This window comes from Malurus melanocephalus, unplaced genomic scaffold (genome assembly GCF_030028575.1).
Source record: "Malurus melanocephalus ecotype Western Australia unplaced genomic scaffold, MMel_1.1 scaffold_655, whole genome shotgun sequence".
Taxonomy (NCBI): domain Eukaryota; kingdom Metazoa; phylum Chordata; class Aves; order Passeriformes; family Maluridae; genus Malurus; species Malurus melanocephalus.
In genome coordinates, this window is record NW_026623887.1 from 272,933 (window position 1) to 297,193 (window position 24,261).

At 39.1% G+C, this 24,261-nt stretch overlaps 1 protein-coding gene across 1 annotated transcript in view; it reads left to right on the forward strand.

Moving 5' to 3' along the window:
• The window catches only part of LOC130583991 (contactin-associated protein-like 2), a gene marked incomplete at both ends in the record, with an annotated part of 278,907 nt that overhangs the window by 238,336 nt on the left and 16,310 nt on the right, over positions 1–24,261 (forward strand). The window contains 2 exons of the mRNA XM_057383713.1: positions 11,549–11,767; positions 14,329–14,565. Coding sequence (XP_057239696.1) covers positions 11,549–11,767; positions 14,329–14,565 — 456 coding nt within the window. The remainder of the gene's footprint in view (positions 1–11,548; positions 11,768–14,328; positions 14,566–24,261) is intronic.

The following is a 24,261-nucleotide window of genomic DNA, read 5'->3' on the forward strand; positions in this document are numbered from 1 at the left end:
GATATATGCTGACTTCTTGTGCAAAAGTATTCATTATATTACTAAAAATTACTTGACCCACAGCAAATTAGAGGTCCTCTAGTATTCTGATGACCCATACTTCATACTTTCTGCTCACAACTGTTCATTTAGAAACTTTGCACACATATAATGTCTTACATTTTAAAAAGAAAGAAAAGCTTTATGTATTTTTTTTAAAGTTAATAAAACAGTAATCTATTTTTAAGAGCATGAAGGCAGTTACTACTACAAGGCTGCTATAACATTATCTTGCCTAATTTAGACTTTTTATATCCTCTTGATCTAAATGCCTTGACTTTGTTTTTAAACTACACCTTTTCGTCTCAACACATGGACAGCAGACAGCCCTCTACTGGTGTGAAATCTTAGAAACAAATAAATCCTCTCATTCACCCTCTTACGCTTTCCACCGCTACAACAGAAAATGGAACAGGTCTCCTGTTGGCTTTACATTTCCTGGGATTCATGCACACTCAAAAAAAGAACAATTAACAAAAGGTGGCTAAACCAGGATAACCAGGCAGGTCCCTCACTCACGTACTGCACCAAGTTTTCTACCTCTCATTATCATGAAGTCTGAGAACAGATTTTTACCTCCCACAACTTAGTTCTGTTTCCCACTTTCTTGTACCACTTCAAGATACTTCTGGTTTGTATTTTTAGTAGTACTTTTTTCCTGCTGCAGGATAAAAAGCAAACAATGCCCAAGATATCTTCTTCCATTTTGGGGAACCTACCCTGGGTTTTGGCAACTATAAATTATTACAAGTGTATTTTCCAGAGCAAAAAAATCTTTGACTCAAACTTTTGATAAACTTTTATCAAAAGTTTGCGTTAGCTGTGGTGCAGTTAGCTGGGTCCATCTACCCTGCCCCCTCACACACACAGTTTTCAARTACAGTTACTACACTAGAAACAAAATTGAGTCATATTTTTGGATGGCCTTTTTTTATTGTGGTAGTAAAGTGCATAGTGCAACAGGGTCCTTACCCTGATGGTTGCCATGGACAGCCACAGAGAAATAAATAGCCATGAAAAATTGCTTTTAAAAGAGGCACTACAAATGATAAAACCTCATACAGTCAGGCAGAGAAATCAATAAATTCATATCATCATGAGACCCTGCTCTGATGCAAAAGTTTTTCAGTAGCTACCACTCAGGCACTTAAACATCTTTACAAGTCTTAGCCACAGCCCACAGCAGAACCTCCAGCTAATAAACGAATTACAGAATAAGGAAAGCACCACAGAAGAGGAAGAAAAGAACACAGGAATGTGTTTTCATTAAAGCACATCACAGAAGAATAGCAGTCTGGATGTCTAGTTTTCAAACCTGCACTARGCTYTTAACACTTTTAGTAAGATGCACARTTTACAGTTTTGACTGATTTTTATTATGTTCAAATGTGGCATATTCGAGAGGGGGGTTGATATCCTTGTGTCTGTTTGTAAGCACTTAGACACATTGCTCAGCAGCTTCAGGACTGCCAAATCACAGCAGTTTTTCATAATAAAATAAGCCACTCTCTCCAAAAACCTCTCTGATGCTTTACCATGCTCAGACAAAATCTGATTTCATGAACATTACCACCTGCTTTTATTTTGCCTTTCATCCAACAAAAAATTACTACCAGTTACACAAAACCCTTTATATGCTGCATGGGAGAGCTCTGTTCTGATGTCTCTGCTTCCCCCTTGTTGWGCTGCCTTCTGTTGCATAGGACCAATTCAGTTTCATGGTAAAGTGCTRCAGTTAAAAGGATATAATGAAGTATATTATAACCCACTACAGACAGGAGAACACACATCTCCTCCCYTTTTCCACTCAGTGCACTGACTACAGTTCCCTTTGTGTGAATCATCTCTCACAAAAAGGACCAGAAGATATTGCTGTATTTTTTTGAAGCATTAGTAGCCCTCATGACATGAATCAACAGACCTTCAATGAGTCACTGCTCCTGTTCCTTCCTTCTTTCCAGGCAGCTAAGTAGTTACTGGAAGYTGGCTGAATGGGAGGTAACATCTCTCTGAAATTGCGTTTATTGCATTGGAATTAAAGCAAGTAGATATTTTTTCAAGTCCTGCTGTAACCATCTAACATTTGAGTTTAAACAAGTCTTTTTACATATCTTTGCTTTGGTTTYCTGTTTATGCAGGACTGTTGACATTATTTTTTCTTCTCACTGGCCATGGCTGAAAATTTCTGCATAACTAAAATACAGTCATAAAAGTATGGAAGTTGTTTCCAAGTGCTTATCTACAAGGCAGCTGCAGTGCAATTAGCATAACTGAAGTAATTAATAAATAATGATAATAAATTATTATCTTCTTAGGGCATATTTGACCTTTGCATGATATTTCACAAGAAAGTTTGGTACTTTCTTTTAATGCAATTTTTTTGTCCCCCAAAGCAATATAGTCTACCGTGTAGGAAGGCCGGTATTTATGTTTGATTGGTTCATTGGCAGTTGAGATTACTTTAAAGTGAGATAAAACAACTTAGTTGTTACCAAAATCAAATTCCTCCTTATCTTTATCCTTACACAGATGTTTACTCATGATGAGAAAGGTGCTGTATTGAGTTCTGATTTAACTTCATACTGAGCTCCAACATAGCTATGCCTTTCCAAAATATGGCAAGTTGTGTGTATGAGTGCTTGTCTGCTGGTAGAAAGGGAATAGTTGGCTGTCTACAAGGTGTGAGAAGCCAGGACCATTTTTTTTCTTTTAACTACCTTGCACCTGGAGGGCTTTTGGCCAGTTTCAGGTAGCCTGCGTGCAGTGTAGTACAGTACTTCTGAGTCAACTGGTATATATTGAATATCTAAGATTAAAGCCACAGGCGAGGATAACAAATTTCAAGGCTCAGCATGGATGCAATTGGCAAAGATTATTGCAGTAGAGAGAGTCTATTCCAACACAGGCAATGAAAGAACAAACAAGCAACCAGATATTCAGTCAGACAGCCAAATATATGAAAATATGTTTGAACAGTCATAAAACAAAATGATGAAAGAATTATTTTAACATATTTAATTCACATTTATCCGAAGATTCTTTGTTCCTTTAAACTAAAACTAGGATTTGGACTWATTATCTGTCCAGTTGTTGAAATTACCAGTCCAGTTGTAAATCTTACTGGAAAGAAGATATTAAAGTATCATGAAAGAAGAAGCATAATGCATTAAAGCTTACTCCTTTTAAATATACAGCAAAACAATTTATTTGTGTGCAGTCTTGTTTTACAACATAACAACTTAATCATATGCATAAGAAAAGAGCAGCTCTTGCTGAACCAGGTCAACATCTCTCAGTAGATCTAATTCCCTGTCCATTCTCAAAGAAATGTCACTGCAAGTTTACAGCTGCCAGATGTAGATACTATGCACAGCAGAGACTGAACCAAGTGCCTTCAGGCTGCAGACCAAACAGTRGAGAAAATGAGGATCAAAAATATCAGGAAAGACACTTTGGGGGGTGATCTTTTCTGCATTCAACATAGACTTTTCCTTTATTTTTCATTCTGATATGATTTTTTTGCTGTGYAGAATGTTTGAAAATTTCAAGATAAAAACAAATTGAAAAGTTCATAAGAAGATTCAGACATTCTGAACAGTTATGAATTCTTAGTAAAATTGCACAGGCATTGAATAAATTCTACTCACCAAAAGTTAGTTTCTTYAGTCTTTGGAAAGAAAGCACCCTTGGATTACTATTTGTATCTTTTCTAATTAWGTTAAAATTTCTTCCAAACCTTTACTGGTCAACCCCATTCAGCTATATAAGCTTCCATTCATTTACCTTTCATTTGTAAGTTAATTTCCATTCTCCTTTCTCTAGAAATGAGATGTTTCTAGACTTCCTATGACTGAAGGAAAAATGTGTTAAAAATATTTCCTCCAGGCAACAAGAATTTCACCAAAAGAAATCAGTAATGCTGTTACAGAATGTCTGAAATCACTAATATCTAAAACCAACTTTACAGTTACATCATCAAAATGTAAATGCCAATAGCAGTCACTGTATTTCCTTTTTTCACAGAGAGCTAATGCTGTAGCAATACATATGGTAATCTCTCTTCCCACACATCTYAAGTCCCAGAACATCAGGGCAGGGAGTGGGAAAAAAAAAGTTTCTCTCATTGCAAACCAACTCAGATTCAAAATCAACTGAAGAACCAGAATAAACTTAGAACCGTGGGATTGGCAAGATGCATCCCATGGTCCTGAGAGAATTTGCAGCTGTAGTTKCCAAGCTGTGCTCTGTGATATTTGGAACATTATGACTCTCAGGCAAAGTCCACAGTGACTGGAAAAGGTAAAGAAGAGAACCCTGGGAACTACTGGTCAGCCTTAACTCTCTGCCTGATAAGATCATAGAACAGATCCTCCTGGAAGATATGTCAAGGCATATGCATGACAGGGAGGTGATGAGAGACAGCCCACAWGGCTTCACCAAGAGAAAATTGTTCCTGACTGATTATCAGCCAGTTGTCTCAGGACTCTGGAAGAACATCTCATTGGATCCCTAAGACTTATTACAYATTCAGGTTCCCCAGGTGATCATGACCCTGACCTTCACTTACAGTGTGAACCCCTTTGTTCCCCCAGTCCCATCCTAATGTCCTTCCACGCGAGAGGTGTGGGAAGAAAGGTTGTCATTGAAGATTAAGGCAAAAGTCTTAGGAAGGTGTTGAGTACCTCTCTTTGCCCATGTTACCAGGTTATTGGAGTGGTTGCACCTTCTGTGACCTCCCTTTTTTCCTTAATGTCCCTGTAGAACCCTTCCTGTTATTCTTTGCATCCCTTGCCAGGTTCAGGTTGAGCTTCACCTTGGCCTCCCTCATCCCTCCCTACTCGGCTGTATTCTATCTCTGTACTCTGCCCAGGTTTCCTCTCCTTGTTTCCTGTGCTTTTGTTTCTTTCCCTGTGATTTGACTGGCAGTTTCCTCCTCAGCCATGCCGGTGTCTTGCCTTCCTTGCCTGATTTCTTGCTCCTGGGGATTGCCAGCTCTTGTGGCCTATGGGAGGCTTTCTTAAAGATCTGCCAGCTCTGCTCTGCTCCCCTGTCCCTGAGGGCAGCCTCACAGGGGACCCCACCATCTCCATGAAGAGCTGCAAGTTTGCTTTCCTAAAGTTCAGTGCCTAACTTTCCTCCTTACCTGATCCATTTATGCCAGGACTGCAAACTCCACCTGTGCATGATCCCTGCAGCCCAGGCTGTCTCCAATTTTGATGTGCCCAATTCGTTCATTTACATTGGTGACCGTCAGACCCAGATGGATTTTTCATTCCCTACAGGATATCAGCTTCTTTTAAAGGTTCAGAAAGACACTGAGCCTCACTTGTATCTTGTGGATGGATTTATACATGAGAAATGAGTGTTAAATCRAATAAATAGCTTTTCTCACTCATTTTTTGTTCTCGACACTTACAAAAATGACTGCATAAGATTCAAATGAGTGTAACGCAGCATGATTTTTCTTTATTTTACTTGTAACTTACGGGCAAATGCAGAGTGTGTCTGGCCTGTACAATGAACCCTTATGTCACAGAGATATCTGAGCTGTTTCTGAGAAAGGATGCAGCACATCCACATAAATCAGCACTCGGCTATGCTGGGCTTGGTCCTAGGTGCAGTACAGTCTCTCATTAGGACTAATTACTGTTGGCACAGCGTGGTGCTGATGCAGCTGTGCAGCTTCCAGAGCTGGATCATTTGGCACTCAGCTCAGGGATCACTGAAGTCTTGGGCATGGATGTGCACTGTCATTTGGTCAAATGAATGAAGCTTCTGCTCATTAGCTCAAATGGACTTTTCAATTGGGAATTAGATAAATGATGAAACCATCCAGATGCTTAGTCCAATTATTGTAAATATAGTCATGATTTTTGACAACTACCTGATTATTAACAGACAGCCAAGCTACACAGCAATTCCTGTATTGCAGTCAAGTAACTTGGATCAATAATTTMTCTCTGTTTTGCTGCTTTGGTAACTTTAATTTTAAGTCATGTCCTTTGAGAAGTGGCCTCCTTAAAGCATGTCSTGTGTTCCAATATGGCACTTCATCTGTAGCCCTTTTCATCAGTTTTGTGCAGCCAGGAACAACCTACCAATGCTGCTTCCATGTCAGCATTGGCATGGCCTCTCTCAGCCCTGTGCAAATGAGGGCACCAGGGAAGGTGATTTAGAGATGACTTTGTAAAACTGCCTTTAAAACTCAGATATCTGAGGAAAAATGGGAAAGGTGGACAAGACAGTTACTTTCAAATCCTAGAATACCTTCTTTTCTATCCAGAGTCTATTAAAGGCTGTGGAAAGGATTCCAAGTAACTACATATATCAGACCTAATCTTGACCATGGACACGGATTTCTATATATCTTTATAGACCACCAGCTCTAGAAAAAGCTACCATATCTTTCTTTTGATTAAATTTTATTTCATTTTCAATGATTTCACTGAATTCTGTCTACAGGTTCAGACAGGTTGAGCCCTTWGTCAGAGGTGTATTTACAAACAAACTGTCCAAGAAGTCTGGCAGATGTTGCCCCTACAGAGACAGAATATTTTCAAGCTGTTGTTTTCTCAGAACAAATAACTKTCTAGCAGATTCAGTTTACAGTTTATACTTATTGTTGGAAATTATTTTACAGCCAAGTGAGTGAGCTCTGATTCTAGATGTAACACTGCRTCTGTGTTCTAAGAATAGGATTTCAGAAGGATCCTAAAGAAGTTAGATACTCTTCCCTTTGATGTAAGTCAACTAAAACATCCATCAGTCCCGTTTGAAAGGTATAAAAATACATCAGGGGAGCTAAGAGAAACAAAGTAGGAGGGAGGACACAAAACTATGTGTTCCAAAAGAAGGAAAATGTGGGAGGAGGAGAGAAATAGAGAGATGGGCATCCATTAGACAGATGCTTGAGAGGGGGGCTGTAATCCCTCTTCCTTTTTTTCACAGTTTAGGTGTCTTGAGAACACGCTGCTTAGCATCTTGTAAGTAGCCACCCATCCATTAACATCTCTTTCTTTGCTGGCAGCTTCTTTAGAACTAGGGATCCTAACCTGAAATTCATCAACAAAGGTCAAACTAGAAAACAGGACAAAAAAGGGACTTGAAAGACAAGGAGTTCAAGGAAAATGGGAGATCTGGCTGGTCATAGATCTCGAATGTCAGAAAAGTATATCAGCTCATTTAACCTGACCTTCTGCATAGCACAGGGCACAGAAGGGCATGCAACTTACCCTGCAGCTGACCCTGAGAACTTGTGTTAAACTAAAGCATATCTATGTGAAAAACTTGAAAGGACCTAAGAAACATGGAATCTTACAGACAATGCCGTCATAGAATCACAGAATACCCGGTTAGAAGGGGTCTCAAGGATCATTTGGTCCAACCATTCTTAACGAGAGCACAGTCTGAAAAAGATGTCCTAGCRCCCYRTCCAGCTGAATCTTYAAAGTGTCCAGTATAGAGGAACYTACCAYTGTCCTGGAGAGAATATCCYAGTATCTGATTGTTGTYATTGTAACAAATTTTCCTCTTGTGTGTCCCCAGGAGTAACTTATTCCCATTACCCTTCACCTTTCCTTGTGACTTCCTATAAAAGGGATGTCTCCATCTTTTTTATAACCACCCTTCAAATACCAGAACAATGGTGATAAGGTGTCCCCCAAGCTTTCTTTCTCAAAGCTAAAYAAGCACAGTTTTCTCAGCCTTTCCTCCTGAAGGCCTCCCATCTTTGATCATATTTGTGGACCTTCTTATATTTGTCATTGACGAACTTCACAGGTTCTTGTTAGCCCACTCTTCCAGCCWGTMCMGGTCTTCCTGCACAAAGTTGTACCCCTTTGTTTTTATGGGCAAATGYYKCATAGATTTAAGATGAGRAAATGGTGAGATCTGAATAGTGCTAAAAAACAACACAGAACAAAGAGAGGGAAGGGCATTTTGTTTGCCAACGTTGCTCTTCTGTGTTCTGAACAGATGGCTGACAACATCCTGAGACCTTAGAAAATTGAATCGATGAAAGAAACGTGTTCAGATTTAATTATTTGTAATTGCACAAGGCACAGAAAGGGTAAAACTAAGCTGCAAAYTTAAGTTTATTGAGTGAATTTATGCAGCAGGAACACATAAAAAATTCACCATCATTCAATTTTACAAAATTTTCATCACAAAAACTTTTGCTGACTGAAAAAAATAGTAAATTAAAACCTACATTTACTTTTTAAAATKTATTTCATAATTAGGCAATTTCCGACATTTATTCAAAGTCTGATCCTTAGTCTCATTTCTTAGTAAAGCTGGTTTGGGTGTTAAGGTATTTGGTAGACTAGAAAATAAAACTATTATTAGGAAAACTCACCCCATTACCTACAAAGTGACACTACAAATCCCAGGGATCTTTACTGCTCATTTCCTACATCTTTTTGAATAAAATCCTATGCTGACTGAGTCAGTCRTCATAAATAAATACTCATATATATGTACGTATGTTAAATATTTTTTTTTAATCATCCCATTCAAATGTTTGGCAGAATAGTACCACTGTCACATCAGCCAAAGATGTATTTGAGTCAAAGAGGCCTGATCGTGCAAGGATTGTATGTGTAGACAGAGAYTGAAAATTGTAATGTACTTAGGAAAAAAAGCTGAATAATTGCCACTGTTCTATACAAGTAGTTACACTGGACTTCTGAGCAAATTAGATGTTTCCCTGGCTGTGGTTGGGGTGGAGTTACTCTTCTCAGCAGCACATATGATGGTGCGTTTTGGATTTGTGCCTAAAATATCATCGATATCTCACCAGTGTTTTGGCTATTGCTGGGCAGTGGCCAAAAGTTCAAAACCTTGCTCAGCAGTAAAGGCATAGAGAAAAAAGAAGGAGTGAGGGCAGTACAGTGTGCTCAAAGTCCCATCCAACCTGACCTTGAACTATTCATTCTCCCTATCCCTGCTTTGAGACTCAGGGTCTCAACAGACGTGGGAAGAGCAATTGCTGGTAAAAACTGAGACAAAAACAAAGTTGGGTACCTCCACTTTCTGCCTCTTGGTTGCCACCAGGTCACCTGTCTCAATTTTGGGGGCATGAAATTTTTCATCTTTATTTTCTCACTAATTTGCCTGTGGTCAGGTGTTCATCCATTTGTGTTAAGACCTGTCMTCTTACCTAGRGATGTCCCTGGTTGGAAAKCACTTATTCCATAGAYTGAAAAYGGGACTAAGAATGARGACTCAGAACCAGCAGCATAACTTRCATATGAGAGCTCCTGTTRTGCAGCCTCTGCYCATATTTTCATTGAAGTATTCATGTTTTTTTCAGTCCATCAGTCYAGCAAATACATTTCCTCACCTTTTGTATGAGAATCATGTTTTTAGGTTGGTTGAGGAAGGATCAGGACAGTCTAGARATGCTCTACTATCTTGTCCACCTTTCAGCATGTTTCCAAGGGTCTGTGTATAAGGGTCTGGGTACGTGCACTGAAAATGGCTTTGATGAAAAGATTTTGCTGGAATGGTATTCCTTCCCTAACTATAAGATTAAATATTAAAATATAATATTAATTTATACAAATGRCACTCATTTCAAAGTGAATAATTTTCTCCAAAAGTAAGAATTTATTTATATGCCTTTTAGGCTGTGATACAAATTTTAGTTTTAAGCCATGCAAAAAATTAGGCTACACAGACACAAAACTTCTACTTGAAATATCTCTATTTGCCAGTTTTCTTCATTTTCCCTTTTAAAAGAAGAATAACTTTCCTTTAAGAAAATTAGGGATAAAAAATTCTATTAATTAAAATAATTCTGTCCAGAAGGCCAGGAGCTTGCAAACCAAGAAGCATTCTTGTGGAGGTTTTTGAAAATTTGAATGGATAATAGTCAAGMTACACAGCAGCAATATTGACAGTGTCATCGGCTGCCTCAGAATAAGAGAAAAAGTCTGCTAAGTGGTGCTTATTTTACAGTCTTGTAGACCAACAGCTTTTGGGAAGCACGTCAAGCCTGACAGCCAAGAGATCTGAGTCAGTTCTTCAAAGCAAAATCAAAGCAAAATTATACACAGACCCTTGGAAACACACTTGAGCACAACATGTAATTTAAGTACTGGAGAGAGATTTTACTCTAATTCCTACTTTGCCGGGTTTATTGGCAGAACCACTGAAGTTACAAAACATAACAACATTAAAACAAAACATCTTTATTTCTTTAACAGCAAGCTTTATACAAATTTTGTGCCTTGTAAAGTGCAAAAGGCCAAACAGACTAAATCCATGGCTTATGAAAGACAGTTCATTCAAGAAATTATTTTTTTTATTCAGCAGAGAACAGAAAGCTTTTCATTTTTTTCTTTTAGAAGTAGCCAGTTTTGAAAAAAAAAACCTCAATTCTATAATAAATTTGGGTTGAAAGGATATTGTCTGTAAAAAAAACATTCCTATCCTTTCACTTTTCATTAAAATATTGTTAAGTAAGTCTGATATCATCTTGTGAAAATCTGTTAGGCCATGTACAAAAATATTTCCCACTACTTATCAGCATTCTTAGGGCTAATGAACATGGAGTATTTTTACCACAATTTAATAACCTTGCTGAGAAAGAGTTTTATAATAGTGCTTTGACAATTCAACCAAACCAGAAACCACAACTGTACGGGAACATGCAGACCATAATTGGGCACCCGAGATTTTTCGAAGGAAATAAAAGGGAGCTCTGGCTTTTTTTTTTATTTTGTATGTAAAAGAACTAAGTTAAATGCAACTCTTGGATGTCTTTAGTTCTGTCTGGTATCCTCCCTTCTGAATGCTGTAATTGGTAATCCATTTTCTGTTAACCCTTTCATCTGATGTTTTGCTGCCAGAATAAAATTTGCAGCCCAAAGTTATATAAACTAAATATTGATAGGAAAATTCTAATTATATTATTTTGTTAAAAAAATCATTTTATATTATTAATCACACTCACCTTTCAATAATAACTATCAATTATATATTTGCCAAGGATGACTTGAAAGGAATATCTAGTAGGACTTTATGGACATTTGTAAAATATCTAAACATGGTTTTAATCGTACCCTATGAACGGAGCATGGYGGGGCTTACTAAAGATTCATTTCTTTTCCAGGCATGAAATCTCTATGGATATTAATCATAGCACTATTAGTTCATTGCAAGATTTAATTGCCACTCTAAACAAAAAATTCATAAATTTAGACATCTGCACTGTTTTTTTTACCCAAATGTTTATTCCCTGAAAAACCCACATAAACTGGAAAGAGTTCAAATATTAATGCAATAGGTTGAGATCTGCTGATGCAGATCTGCATCTGCTGATGTTTTCTTCTAAAAGTCTGACTCCTATTCAARTCAGAAGGAACTGGATGTGCTTATAAATTCAGAAAGACGACTTAGAAGCATGTATTTCTATTTGCTATGATTCCTTACTGTTTAGGAAGTATAAGTGAGTGTGTTGACAATGTAAGATTGCACTGTGGGCACCTTTTGCTTGGTGTTTCAGCTGCTACAGAGGTCTCCTTTTCCTTTGATGTGGGAAACGGGCCGGTGGAAATCGTCGTGAGATCTCCCAACCCGCTCAACGATGACCAATGGCACCGGGTCAATGCCGAGAGGAACGTCAAGCAGGCCAGCCTGCAGGTGGATCAGTTACCCCTGGAGGTCCGGAAGGCACCAACAGAAGGACACACACGGCTGGAATTGTACAGCCAGCTCTATGTTGGTAAGAAGCAGAGAGGGAAGCCAGGCTTTGCTCTCACATGCTGAACACTGTTTGCCTCATGTCTTGCCCTGCTTGAAAACAGAGGCGGGGGCGGGGGAGAAATGAAGAAGAAAAGTCAAACATGTCCATAATTACAAAAATACAAAGATCAACTAGGAGAAAAATATTGCAGGTTAGAAACTTGTCCTTTTTGTCTTYTTCCACCTGCAGCTCCTGGCTGAAAGTGCCTCTGGCAGACTGCAGTGCCAAACTCCTTTTCTTGCTGAGTGTCTCTTCTCAGAGAGAGMGAYACACACACTTATTCACTACAGAAGTGAAAACTTCTGCAGAGTTCTTTCCAGGACTRCATGTGCCTGCAGTGCCCATCYTAGCCTCGGCAGYACTTCCAGCCTCTTTGGATTTGATCATTGGCCGTGCTTCTGCATTCACAGCTCTCACTGCAGTCTTTTCCCTTCCGTCCCGTGGGCTGTTTACTCATTAAATGTAGGAAAGCAYCACATAGTGTTACACAAATGCATTCCCTGGAAACAGCTAGTCCAACTGCTTTCTGGAACTGCTGGTTTTCGCTACATTTTGGGCAYGCTATTCCAGCATCATTTGTATTTCTCTGACTGTTAGCTGCGGGGCTGCACGGTGCCGACATGCCAAGTGCCATTAGCTGGAATCAGAACCRCATGAAATGTTGAGCAAAGACACCCTGCCATACCTCTCTAGATATCTGTTAACAAGTGACTAACTCTATGTTAGTCAGCATTCAACAACTCAAATGAATTAAAATGATGTTTAAAGCCTTCATTGCCTTTGCAATCAGCCCAGTGTTGCTGCAAACTGTGTGTAATGGGTCACCAGATATGCAGGTGTTATTTACAAGCTCAGATTCTCCTTTACTGCTGTGATCACAGTAAAAGGYAGTTTCAAAATAAGCTGAAAGATGAATTTTGTTTAAAAGAAGGACACTTAAACTTTTAAAAAAAATACCTAGTCTTTTGCTATAAACAGCAAGAGCTGGATTTCTTTTTTTTAGCCTGAGTTCATTGAGAACTGTTGATAAAGATTATTTTATTTGTTAGTTTTGAATTGACTGTAACCCCAGCAAAGTTTTGAAATATGTAGTACCTTTATTGTTAAAAAATGAATGTCACTATCTGCACCTGATGTTTTTTTTCTTTTTGAATTACATTTATTTCATATAACTAGGTGATTGGAACACACGTATCRGAGAACAGATTTAAACTTTACCAGGAGCCAGACCTGGAATGGATTTGAGTTGGAGTGCCCAGAATGAACACTGAATATTGGGGGCCTAGAGAGTAATACTGAATAAGAATTGTTTTGGTGCCTCCTGTTCCATTTTCTGTAGAAAAATATCTATTCTTCTTCTTTCAGCAAGAGGGCCTGAGGGATAGTGGCTTTGTTTTCTAGGGGCTAGGACAGTCACTGAAAGGGGAAATAAGGTTTTTTATTCCTGCAGTGTGCRTGAGTTCACATAGAATGGAATCAGAACTGCATGAAATGTTGAGCAAAGACGCCTTGCCATACTTCTCTAGATACCTGTTAGCAAGAGACTAACTCCATGTTAGTCAGCATTCAACAACTCAAATGAATTAAAACAATGTTTAAAGAACACCCTCTGCCATGTGCACTCAGCAGAGACCAAGCCTTGCTTATACTCCAAATCATCCAGTTGCCAGTACTTGATTTGAAGCAGCCCTCTCTGGTTTGTTTGTAGTCCTCTTCCCCACTCAGGTAAATATCAGCCTCTGTGCTCTGTGGTGATGAGCATTCAAATCTCCTCAGGGACTCTCTGGCACCTGCAGCACTGCAGTAATCAAAGAGAGGAGGGATGAGCAGGAAAGATGCCAGCACTCATTGTTATTTACTTGCATTTGTTAGTTTGGGGTTTTTTTCATTGTTGTTTCTAATCCAGCCTCAGATTTCCTAGCTGAAATCACATTTTTTCAGGGAGTGTTTACTAGGKGTGAAAAAGGATTGTTCTTATTAACTGCTATAAAAAGCCATCTCAGCCCAGATTGTCAAATGTAGTTTTCCAGTGTTCCATCCTTCAGTCTATGYTCTGATAAGTAAACAATATACATGATGTTTCTTGAAAATCAACATGAATATTTTCTGTTGTAACTGAGAATGGGGATTTGAATCTTTTTCTTCTTTGCCCATTGTGGCTTTGAAAAATGTAACACTGCATAGCATATTATGGCACTATTATTGGCACCCACCATCCCTAATCATTAGGAGAGAAAGGCTGTACCTTAGCAATCAAGCCAAGCGCATTTCTTCCACTGTTATCTCTAAAAACACTGAAGTTGGAATGAAAGGAAATCTAGTGTAGGGCTAGAGTTTCAAATGTCTAATCTGTATAAAGCAAGCATTGATAAAAAACTACTAGTTATGCTTACCTATGGTATGGTATCATATTGCACTGATGACAAGGCAATTCCTTGCCCTTATAAAGAAGTTTCCACAGTCCCAGCAGGATATTTCATGTAAACCAACTACAATAAAATCTGTTCAGTGCTGTCTCACAGCTCAACATTCCCTCTCAGGTGCTGCAGGAGGCCAGCGAGGCTTCCTAGGCTGCATTCGTTCCCTGAGGATGAACGGGGTGACACTGGACCTGGAAGAGAGAGCCAAAGTCACACCCGGGGTGAAGCCCGGCTGCTCTGGCCACTGCACGAGCTACGGGATGTACTGTGCCAATGGTGGGAAATGTGTGGAGAAATACAATGGTTACTCCTGTGACTGCTCCAGAACTGCCTATGACGGACCCTTCTGCATAAAAGGTAAATGCTTCACTGCGGGAAGCAGAGTGTGGGGGAACTATTTGCCTGAGGAAAAAAAATAACCAATGGAATCGATGCTTCAGCTTTATTAATTAAACAAGTAAATCCTTTTTAATACTTCTTGCCTAACAAGTCAAGTTATACGCCCATGAGTATATTTAAATGCGATTATTAAAAACCACATCTCTTATTAGGACTATATGTTACCTGTTTAAACCAAAGAGCAACAACAAAATGCATCAGGAATGTCTGTCATAGTAGCAGGTCTGGCAGACTGTATTCCATAGTCTYGAGCTCTTGAACAAGAAATCCTAACTTGCACAATGTCATGATTACTTCTTTATGAAAAAAACCCATTAATTTAAACAAAAGCGACCTAGTCATTCAGAAACATATTTGAAGATATTTAGGTATGAGGTTTGAGTTTAATATCTTATATATAGGGAGGCCAGCATTTGGTTCAAAAATTTTATCCAGCTATAAGTAAATCAAGCCTTTTAATACCTCAAACTGGGTTAAAGGTTGAACCTGCTAGGATAAGGGAAGGCACGGAGCTCCCACRTTTATGCCAGTCCTTTGGAAATGCCTAAAATATGTTTTGGATTTTCAAAATCAATGATTGTAAGAGAATAATATACTRTGGATGCACAAGTCTGCTTGAGAAAGGAAGGCAAGACAACAACAAAAAMGTGAGAATTAAAGCACTAATTTATTTCCACCTTTTTTTCTTGTTTTGAYTGTCTAATCTGCTGCTTTTCCAACTCATTTAAAAACTTCCTCAAAGTTTCAGCTAAAAATGTGAAGGCTCTTCCCATCAGTATCCCTGAYGTTAAAGAAACCTGTAGCCTCATCAAGTTCTCCTCTGCTTTGACATTTCCCTCTGCACCAGGAGTCCTGCAGGCAGTCTACGTCACCAGACACCAGAGTCCCCTCATGAAGCTAACTTGGCAGTAGGGCACAGCACTTGGCCTTTGATGTTCCAGTTTTCAACTCCTTCTTAACATYTTTTTCTAAGCCAGAATCTGAGAATTATCTTGCAAATATCCATACCCGGCTTCCTTTTAGCTGCACTTAGATAAAACATAAAGCTTATAGCATAAATAGGCAATCTTTTTCACTGATGCTGTGTTATGGACTGCATTTTCTCCCCACACCTTCAGCCACCTTCATTTCTATCCATGTATATTCACCTGCATTTCATTTTATCACAGTGTATATCCACCTCCATTTCATTTTATCACAGTGAAGCTTTGTCCGTTTTTGGTGTTGCTGACATACAGGACCACCTTCTTCTAAAAGCCAAGGGATTGTTTTCACATCACCAGATATTCACATCACCAGATATTTATAAAATAATCTGGCATGATTATTTTATAAATTCCAATTTATTTCTAGTGCAGCAGAAGGGAAGCAGCTGCTTCTCTAGGTAATGGCTTCCACTGTGCTTGCATGCAGGAATTTCATCAGCTTTCACCATGGCGTGTTGCTTCAAAGGCAAATTATAAAACATGTCCATTCTGCTCAGGACTGTACAAACAGCAACTCCTGAGAATGTGAATACAGTAATTTCAGTTAATTTAGCAAATGGTTTGTCATGAATAATGATAATGTGCTTATTTAGTATTTCTGTTCACTAATGCAGTTAAATGGTAGAGGAAACCCATTCAAGCTGGAATTGGGTCAATCTCTTACAGATCACACATGCTGACTCAAAAAAAGAAAAAAAAAAAAAAAAGATAATTACTGCTATGCCATATTCACTGAATTCATTTTCTGGCTTTTTATGTGTTGCCAGAACTCTTCACATTGACTTTTATTTGTGAGGGTTTTGTTGTCTTATGAAGAGGCAAGTCCTAATATTCTGCTCTAAGATAAAATGTTTATTTTTTCCTGGACACAGGGCTAGCAGAACCAAAATGTACCATTAGGGGAATAACTGAGCACCCAKCACAGGCAAACCCTGGTTTTGGCTGGTCTTTGAGTACTGCCATAGCAACAGCAGTAATGTTATACCCTTCTCTTTATCAGCCCCGCAGTGCAGCCAAAGCCCAGGGCTCTGACAATGATTCCCTGAGCGTGCAGTAAAACTCTCTGGACAGCACTGGCTCATGCAAAGATTCCCTTGTTAGTGTGGGGATGTCTGTGCCATACGCTCTTGTGCCATTTAAAGGTGACATCAGATCTCTGCTTTAAATATCAAATCTCTTCCAGGCTAAAAATAACACTCTAAATCCCAAAGTGCAAATTGCCAGTTTCCTATCTGTTAGCGCTCAAAATTCCTGTGCTCAACTACAATACCCCCAAGTGTGGTTTAGTGTGGGTGATTTCATGGGGCTTCCCGGTAGGAAGAACAATGGGGCATTGGGGAAAAAACTGGAGGATAAATTACACAAAATAGACTGGGTTTGGAGCATCCTGTGATCAAAATAATTGTAAAATCTCTGTAACAAACAATGTTGATAATGAGATCTTTAGAACAGTTCATTTGCAGCCCATTACATTTTACATTGTCAATTTAACTTGCATTAAGCCTTTTAAATCAAGTAAAGCACTGGAACAAYTTATGTGTGTTGTCAAGCTTCCTAGATTTGTGCAAGAAGGGGGTCCYACATTTTCTTTCTAAGAGCAGCTCCTGAAATCTTGCACCACATCCTCTTGGACCACGAGACAGGAATGAATGTATTTTCTAGAAACAAAGAGGAAACACACATAACAGCTGCAAAAATAAGTACCGGCAAAACAGCCAAGTATGTTTTGGTTTAAAAAATACTTTAAAAATTATAAAAATTGGAAAAGATTTTGGAAAATTTTTCCTGTAAAATAAAAATGATACCTAAATTATGTTTCAATTGATTTTGATGAGAATGTTGTAATTCTTAGATTTCAATTCATTTTTTCATTAACACTTGGACATTTTCTGCTCTGTAAAAGCACTGGCATGTCCATGAACATGTTTCCAAATACTGTGTGATCTGTGTTCAATTAATTTTGTTCTTATAATAAGGACAGTTGAATACTTCTCTGTCACTTTTGAAACCTGCACCACAGCATGCTCTTTGTTGCTGTAATGSTGGTTAAGTCTAATATGAGGGAAGCAAGAATATTTTCCTTTGTCACCTTCACTAGGAATTCACATTGACTGCCAGAAAATAGTAGGTTCAGTGCTTTGTAGGACAGACTAAGGACTAGTTTTCATTATTTCACTCCTCTGAGTAAATATTCCAGGCCAAACATATCTGTTTATTTGATAATCAGTAGTGCCTGGATCACACTCAAACCAATATGAGATATAACCAGAAAAATGTGCCACTCAGCTGGAGTGAAAGGTGGCACAATATAACCCTTGCAATGTAGCTCTGAATCTCTTCCCATGGATYTTAATGAGTCACAGAAAACTTTCCTCATTCAAAAGTTTTATTCTGATATTGAAATCACTTGCCTACAGTAAGATTGTTGGGGTTGGTTACATACAAAAACTGTTTGCAGAAGTGATGGGAAAATCAAAGGAAAAAAGACAATTGCTACGGGGAAATCAGCATACAGTGGTTCTTGAGTAATAAACACACCTCACAATAAAAGCAGTCCTGGCCTGCTGGATTCTTTTGTGGATGAAATCCATCCTTGGAGCCACTGACTGATGACTGACAAGAAATTGCATTGTCTCCAGCCTTATTAGCAGCACATCACAATGTGATTGATGTTGTAGTGGCCTGGAAATTGCACAATTTTTTTTCCAAGGACAAAAAGAAGTACAAAAATGTAGTCTGACATCTATTTTAACTATTTTTGTTTTGTATTTGAGGCATATGCAATTGGTTTTACTTCTTTCATTGCTTAGAGAAATTGCTCTGAGGAATAGGTGAAATGATTCTGCAGTCCTGTAGATTGCTTTCTGACCTTTCCCTGTCCTTTGTTTAAGCATAAATTCTCTTTTCTTCCTCTCCCACAGCTGTCCTATCATCATAAAAGCATTTCTGAGGAAAAGAATTAATTTTTTTTCCTCTAAAAAATAAACTCTTTCCTACCTTTAAACAAAAATAAAAGGTCAAATGCAGGGCATGTGGCAGCATTCTGATGTGGGACATACCCCAGGGAGAAAACACTCTTCCTTTGGAACTGAAATGCAGTGGAACTACRGCAGGAGAAGAAATTGCATGCCACCAAGAGAATGAGACCAAAAAAAAACCAGAAAACAAAATATTACATAGCTTCTGCTATGACTCATATGCCTTCAGGTGTGCTGGAAGGGTAAATTCAAAGTTTCCCAGTTTTTATGCAGTTATACAATTTGCATTAACAAACATCATGGAGATGGCATACTCTTTGTTTTCTGTTTTGGAGTAAAGCTCAGATTCACAGTGTGAATTCTTGCGGTCCTTAAGCCAATGCCCAAAATGAGCTCCTTCATGTTTGTTTTTATATCTGTACCAACCCTGAAAGCACTTACCCTGAAAGCAGTATTGTCACAGTCAGATTTCCAGCTTTTCCTGCTCCCTTCTATGTYTCAAAGACATAAAACAGCTTTTTACTGAGCTGAATGGATGCAAGACATATCAGGGAGCCACAGCTCTGCACCCTTCCATCAACTCTCTGTCTGACACATGATGACCTCCAAATTCTGCCCTGGTTATACCCATTCAATCTCTTTTMTTTTGCTGGTTGCAAACACACAGCGTTGTTTTACTGAAAGCAATGGTGAGGTGTTTGCTAGTGTGGTTTAAGGTAATTAACTTCTTAGTTTTCATCATTCAGAATCACAGAGCACAGAAAGCCAAGGCAACATTCCCTCCCAGACCCCAAAACATTCTGCTATATGCAACATGATTGGGATCTATTAGCCAAAATTTCCATGAGAAATATTCCTTGAGTTGTTAATGTTAAGCTGCYACTCTGGTAAATCTGAATGCTGCAGTCAGGCTTTTTCACCTGTAGATGAGGACTCAGGTTCTAGCCTCTACTGAGTAAATATATTACACTCACAAAAAATATTTACACTTTGCAAAGCTGTTCCATTCTTCAGTCTTGTCAATACTGCCTTATTAAACACTCACAGTTATGCTCTAGTGCTTTGAAAATTGCACTTCAGTGCGAGAATTCTTTCACTAAAAAAAAAAAAGTTTTTCTTTTTAAAGAAAAACAAGCCTTTCCCATAGAACTTACATATCTTAAAGAGATATCAACCTGATTATAAACTGAGCTTGCCAGCTCACTCATCATCCRTAATAAACTACTCTAGAGAAAGTGTGAATTCCTTATTTTGCACTCAGAAAGCAAATAAATCAGGGGAGTAAGTTAAAAAGAAAAATACTTAGTCCTGGCCCAGAGAATGTGATAAACTTTCTTGGTCAGACGACTGAAATAGGCCTGCTTTAGTGTCATTGCTCACTGAATGCAGATGTTTTRTGAAAGTTAAGTAGAGCAGCCTCAGCAACATTGCTGGCTGCTGCAGAGCTGTGCAAAGGCCACTGAGAGGTTTGAGTTCTCACACCAGACAAACGTGCAATATTTATACATCTGCATGCTATTGAAGAAGTTTTGGCAGCTCACAAGGTGATGGGGCATTTATCCTTACAGTGGGTCTGTGATGTGATGTGAGAAGGTGTTTTAATTGTGGCAATGCCAAAAGTGAATGAGATAATGAGGGCAGGAAGGATCTTCTCACATTTAAAGTGGATTCCTGTGGTACAGGAAGGAATTGAAGCCAAATCTCACCTGTCCCAGTTGTTACTCTGAATTCTGTTCAATAATCAAATGACAGTCTCTAATATTTCTCAAATGGCTCTTGTAAAGCTGCAAGCTTTTCTCTGAGGTTACCTATAGAGCACTTCCATAGAGTCTCTGACAGAAATCATGGAATCTGGTCTGTCAAACACTTGACATTGCATTTTCTTGATCCATCCAATTTTATTTGATGGCAGCAGGTGGAAAGTTGATGTCTGCTTTTTTGTGTTTAACCATTATGGATATTTCCACTAGAAAAGGACCTGGCTTTTCCTTTAGATTCAACAGAAAATACATGGCACCAGATGCCATTTCCTTACTCTGAATCTGGTGTCCCAGACATCAGTTCAAACATCCATAATATTTTCCAATCAGCGCAGAATGAAATGCAACTGCAAATTTCAAACATTTTTAGGCTTTCTGTGGCATGCACACTTCTCCCAGGTATAGAAAGGTAGAATAAAAGGCACCTGCTTCACAGGGCTGTTACAATAGTAGGTGCAGAGCTCAGCCTTGCTTAGGCAAATCAAACTGCTTCCTGGCAGAATCTACCTGTTGGCAATGACTAGGGAGGCTCRAAAGTGTAATGAATCAGGTGGCTGAATCCCATCTCCTGTGGCACTCATCCTGTTCTGCCAAGGGTAGTGGAAATCTTTGCATGGACTTATGATCATACCCCATATTTTCACTTGTGCTCATTATTTTGCATATTCCTGATTCTGAGAGCCATTTGTTCAAGAAAACTTCTTTTGTACTGAGCATTGATATATTTGTATAGAAGATGCAAATCCTCAATATGTTTTTATTCTATTAATGTCCACCAGCAATTGCTGTACATGGAGTACTTTACTCCACACGTGGGAAGTTCAAACATGCATTACAAATTATTAGAGTAAGAGCAGCCAGAATATGGGAACTGAGGATGTGGAAGAATACGTTTAAATCCCCACTTATTGATTTCACATATTAAATGTGCCTGAAGGCAGAACAAAATATTGAGTGAGCTAACCAGATAAATGATAAGCGTTGTCACCTTCAGAGCATTCAAATTCTCTCCCAGATCAACAGTTGTTTGATTCTGACCCTTTGCTGATGCTCTATTGCCAGAAGGTATCTCAGCAAACAAGTCTTAGTCTTTGTGACAACAGTCTGGAAGTAGCAGCAAATTTAGGTATTCCCTAGCAATTTTTTTGCCATAAGATGAACAAACAAGCTCTGGTTAATCTATATTCAATATTCATAACTATATGTAAAATGAAAAAAGAAAGGAAATAATGCCAAAATAAAGAGGGCTTGTTCAACTGGCTATCTTGTCTGAAGGATCTTTGTACATGCACCAAGAGTTAGAACACCTCCAGTGACTGTCCTTGCTTAGGATTTTGAAAAAGCTGCTTTTCGCATCCATTGAGCACTGGCAAGTGGCATCACAGAGTAATAATTTTAATTTACAGAATCTGAGCAGGGCCAAGAAAGCATTTAGGGCCTCCAGATGGGACATGCCTACAGCTGCAAGAAATCATTTCAGTCAGCTTTGTGAAGCAAAGACGGGAGAGTCTTTTCCTGCTCCACTTCTCATGTCCTTGACAAGCTTCACAGTAGTCAGAATTTTGTCTCCAGCTTCTGCAAGTCAGATATACCTTGTCATGCCCATTAAGTAAATAAACARCACTACTTTCTCCTTGGTCTCCAGGTAAAAGGTGACAGAAATAAGATCCAGTTTACTTGGAAAAATATGAGATGGCAGTTTGAGTCAGTGAGAGCTGTCCTACTAAAGAAGAGATATTCCACTTTTTATGATGCCACTCTTGAAAAGGCCCTGTGTTTAAGTTGGGTGTTTTGGGGTTGTGGTTTGGGGTTTTTTTTGTTAGCTCCACAGATCTGCAGTTCCTTTATATATTGGGAGTAATATATGGTGCTTGATTCATAGAAATTTCCATTAACCTTCCTAATTCGACTGTCAGCATAGAGCAAACTCAATTGCTGTAAATCCTGCCGAGTTCTGTATCTCTTATATATATGCTCCCAGATAGAAAATCGTGCTGAAGCTGTGTTCAGCCACACCTGTCCATGCTGGCAATGCTTTTCAGAGGCAAGAAAAAGGCTGTGGAGAAAGAAGACAAGTTCCCTATGTGTTTGACTGTACGGCTATCAGAATCATTATAACTACCTAAGAACAGAAGAACCAACACTGACATTTCACTGATGTAAAAAGCAGTAGAGGAGAATCAGATTCCTACTTACATTTTCTTAGGTGTACAGCCCTGGCCCAGAAATGTCATGAGACTTTGCAAGTTTTGTAGGAGAAATTGGGTTTTTTTGTTGTTATTTGGCTTTTTCTTCCAGTCTTTCAATACCCCTGATCTCAGACAGAATGAGAGTGTACAAAAACAAAAGTGAGGAGAGGGAGACTGTGGAGATAATCAAAGAATCATAGCCTTCAGAATAACGTTGTCAGTTCTGGGTGCATGTGCATTTTCTGTGGAAGTTTTGGATCAGCTTTTGCTTCACCCCTTTCCAAATTGCAGMTGGACAATTTTGTAACTTATGAGCACTCACACTGGGGCTCACATGGGGGCTGTGCATCTTGATTAAATTGTTTCTTATGATCCACAAAGCCAGCCCAAAGTGTTTATATTTGAAAAGTCTGTCAACAGAGAGTGACTGCACCACATAATGGTGTAGAAACGGGTATTACTTTCTGAAGAAAACAGATCTCTTACCACCCCACTCATTTCCCTAAGGCTTCTGCCTTGAAAGGGCAGTTTGCAGAGCAGCCTTCGCTTCAGCTCATGCCTGATGTCCCAAGAGCCATCTTTTCAGACAGAATTTCAAATATTACAGAAGAGAAGAGAGCTGTGCATGGAAACTTCCCCCACATCGCAGCAGGAGGGTTTGTGCTGCWTTTGACCCTCTTTATTCAAGCAGTTTGAATGGTTTTCTCGACAAAGGACAAAGGAAGGCTCTTCCTAGCAGAGCTTCAGGGAGACACAACACTGGTGACTTCCAGTTAGATAGTTTATTCATGGGCCAGCTCTCAGCATTTACAAGGGATCATATAACTGCATTCAACATAGAGAACATTTCCTTTTAGCTATTTTTAGCTATTTTAAGTCCTRATAGTTCAAACAGCCATCTCCTGTGAGTTGCTGAGCACTTTGCAGTCCTGCTRCAAGGATTTCAGCTTCTTGCAGTAAAGAGCATAATCATCTGCATCAACCTCTTTGATGAGCAGGAACTTGAAAGRATTTAATATCTTCCTATTGAGGGCCCAATACACTCCCAAAACCAAAGTGAACCTTCCTCTTATCCTGCCTTTCAAAAGAGGTGATGTGCATGCGAGGAGAATTTCAAGGTTCATTACAATACCCTGTATGCCTGTAATAATACAGCTACACTGAAAATTATTTTTTCAGCAMAAATCAARTTAAACRTACAAAACATTCTTTKCTCTGTCATGAAACCCTTTTGGGAAAAAAAGTCATAGAATAGAGCTTTGTGAGYTGGAAGGGGCCCACAAGKATGATTGAGTTCACCTCACAGAATTGCAGAATAATCTGAATATCATTTCAGAGAGCACACTTTACTTAAAGCTTTCTTTGTAGTAATGAACATTTAACAWAGCAATTTATAACATTTGCAGCTCTGGAAAAATGCTTCACACACTKCCAGTTTAGCCCCAGAGCAGTGCTGAGGTCAGGACTGAAGTTCCCAGTATTCCCAGAGCGTGAGGCCCTGGGCAAGCATAGCACCAGGCAATTCCAAAGATTACTCCTAAAATGAAAGGCATGACAAGCAGTRAACAGGCTGGAGGCAAACACAATTTTGCATCAGTGTGCTGTGTGTGTGGAGCCTCCACGGGGGCTGCTGTCCCCATCAGCGGTGGCAGTGTCAGGACCCGGCACAGCAGGCAGCTCTGCCAGTGCCACGGCTGCAAAATTGGTAAAACATCCGCCCCAGAAGCAGCTTGGGTGACCC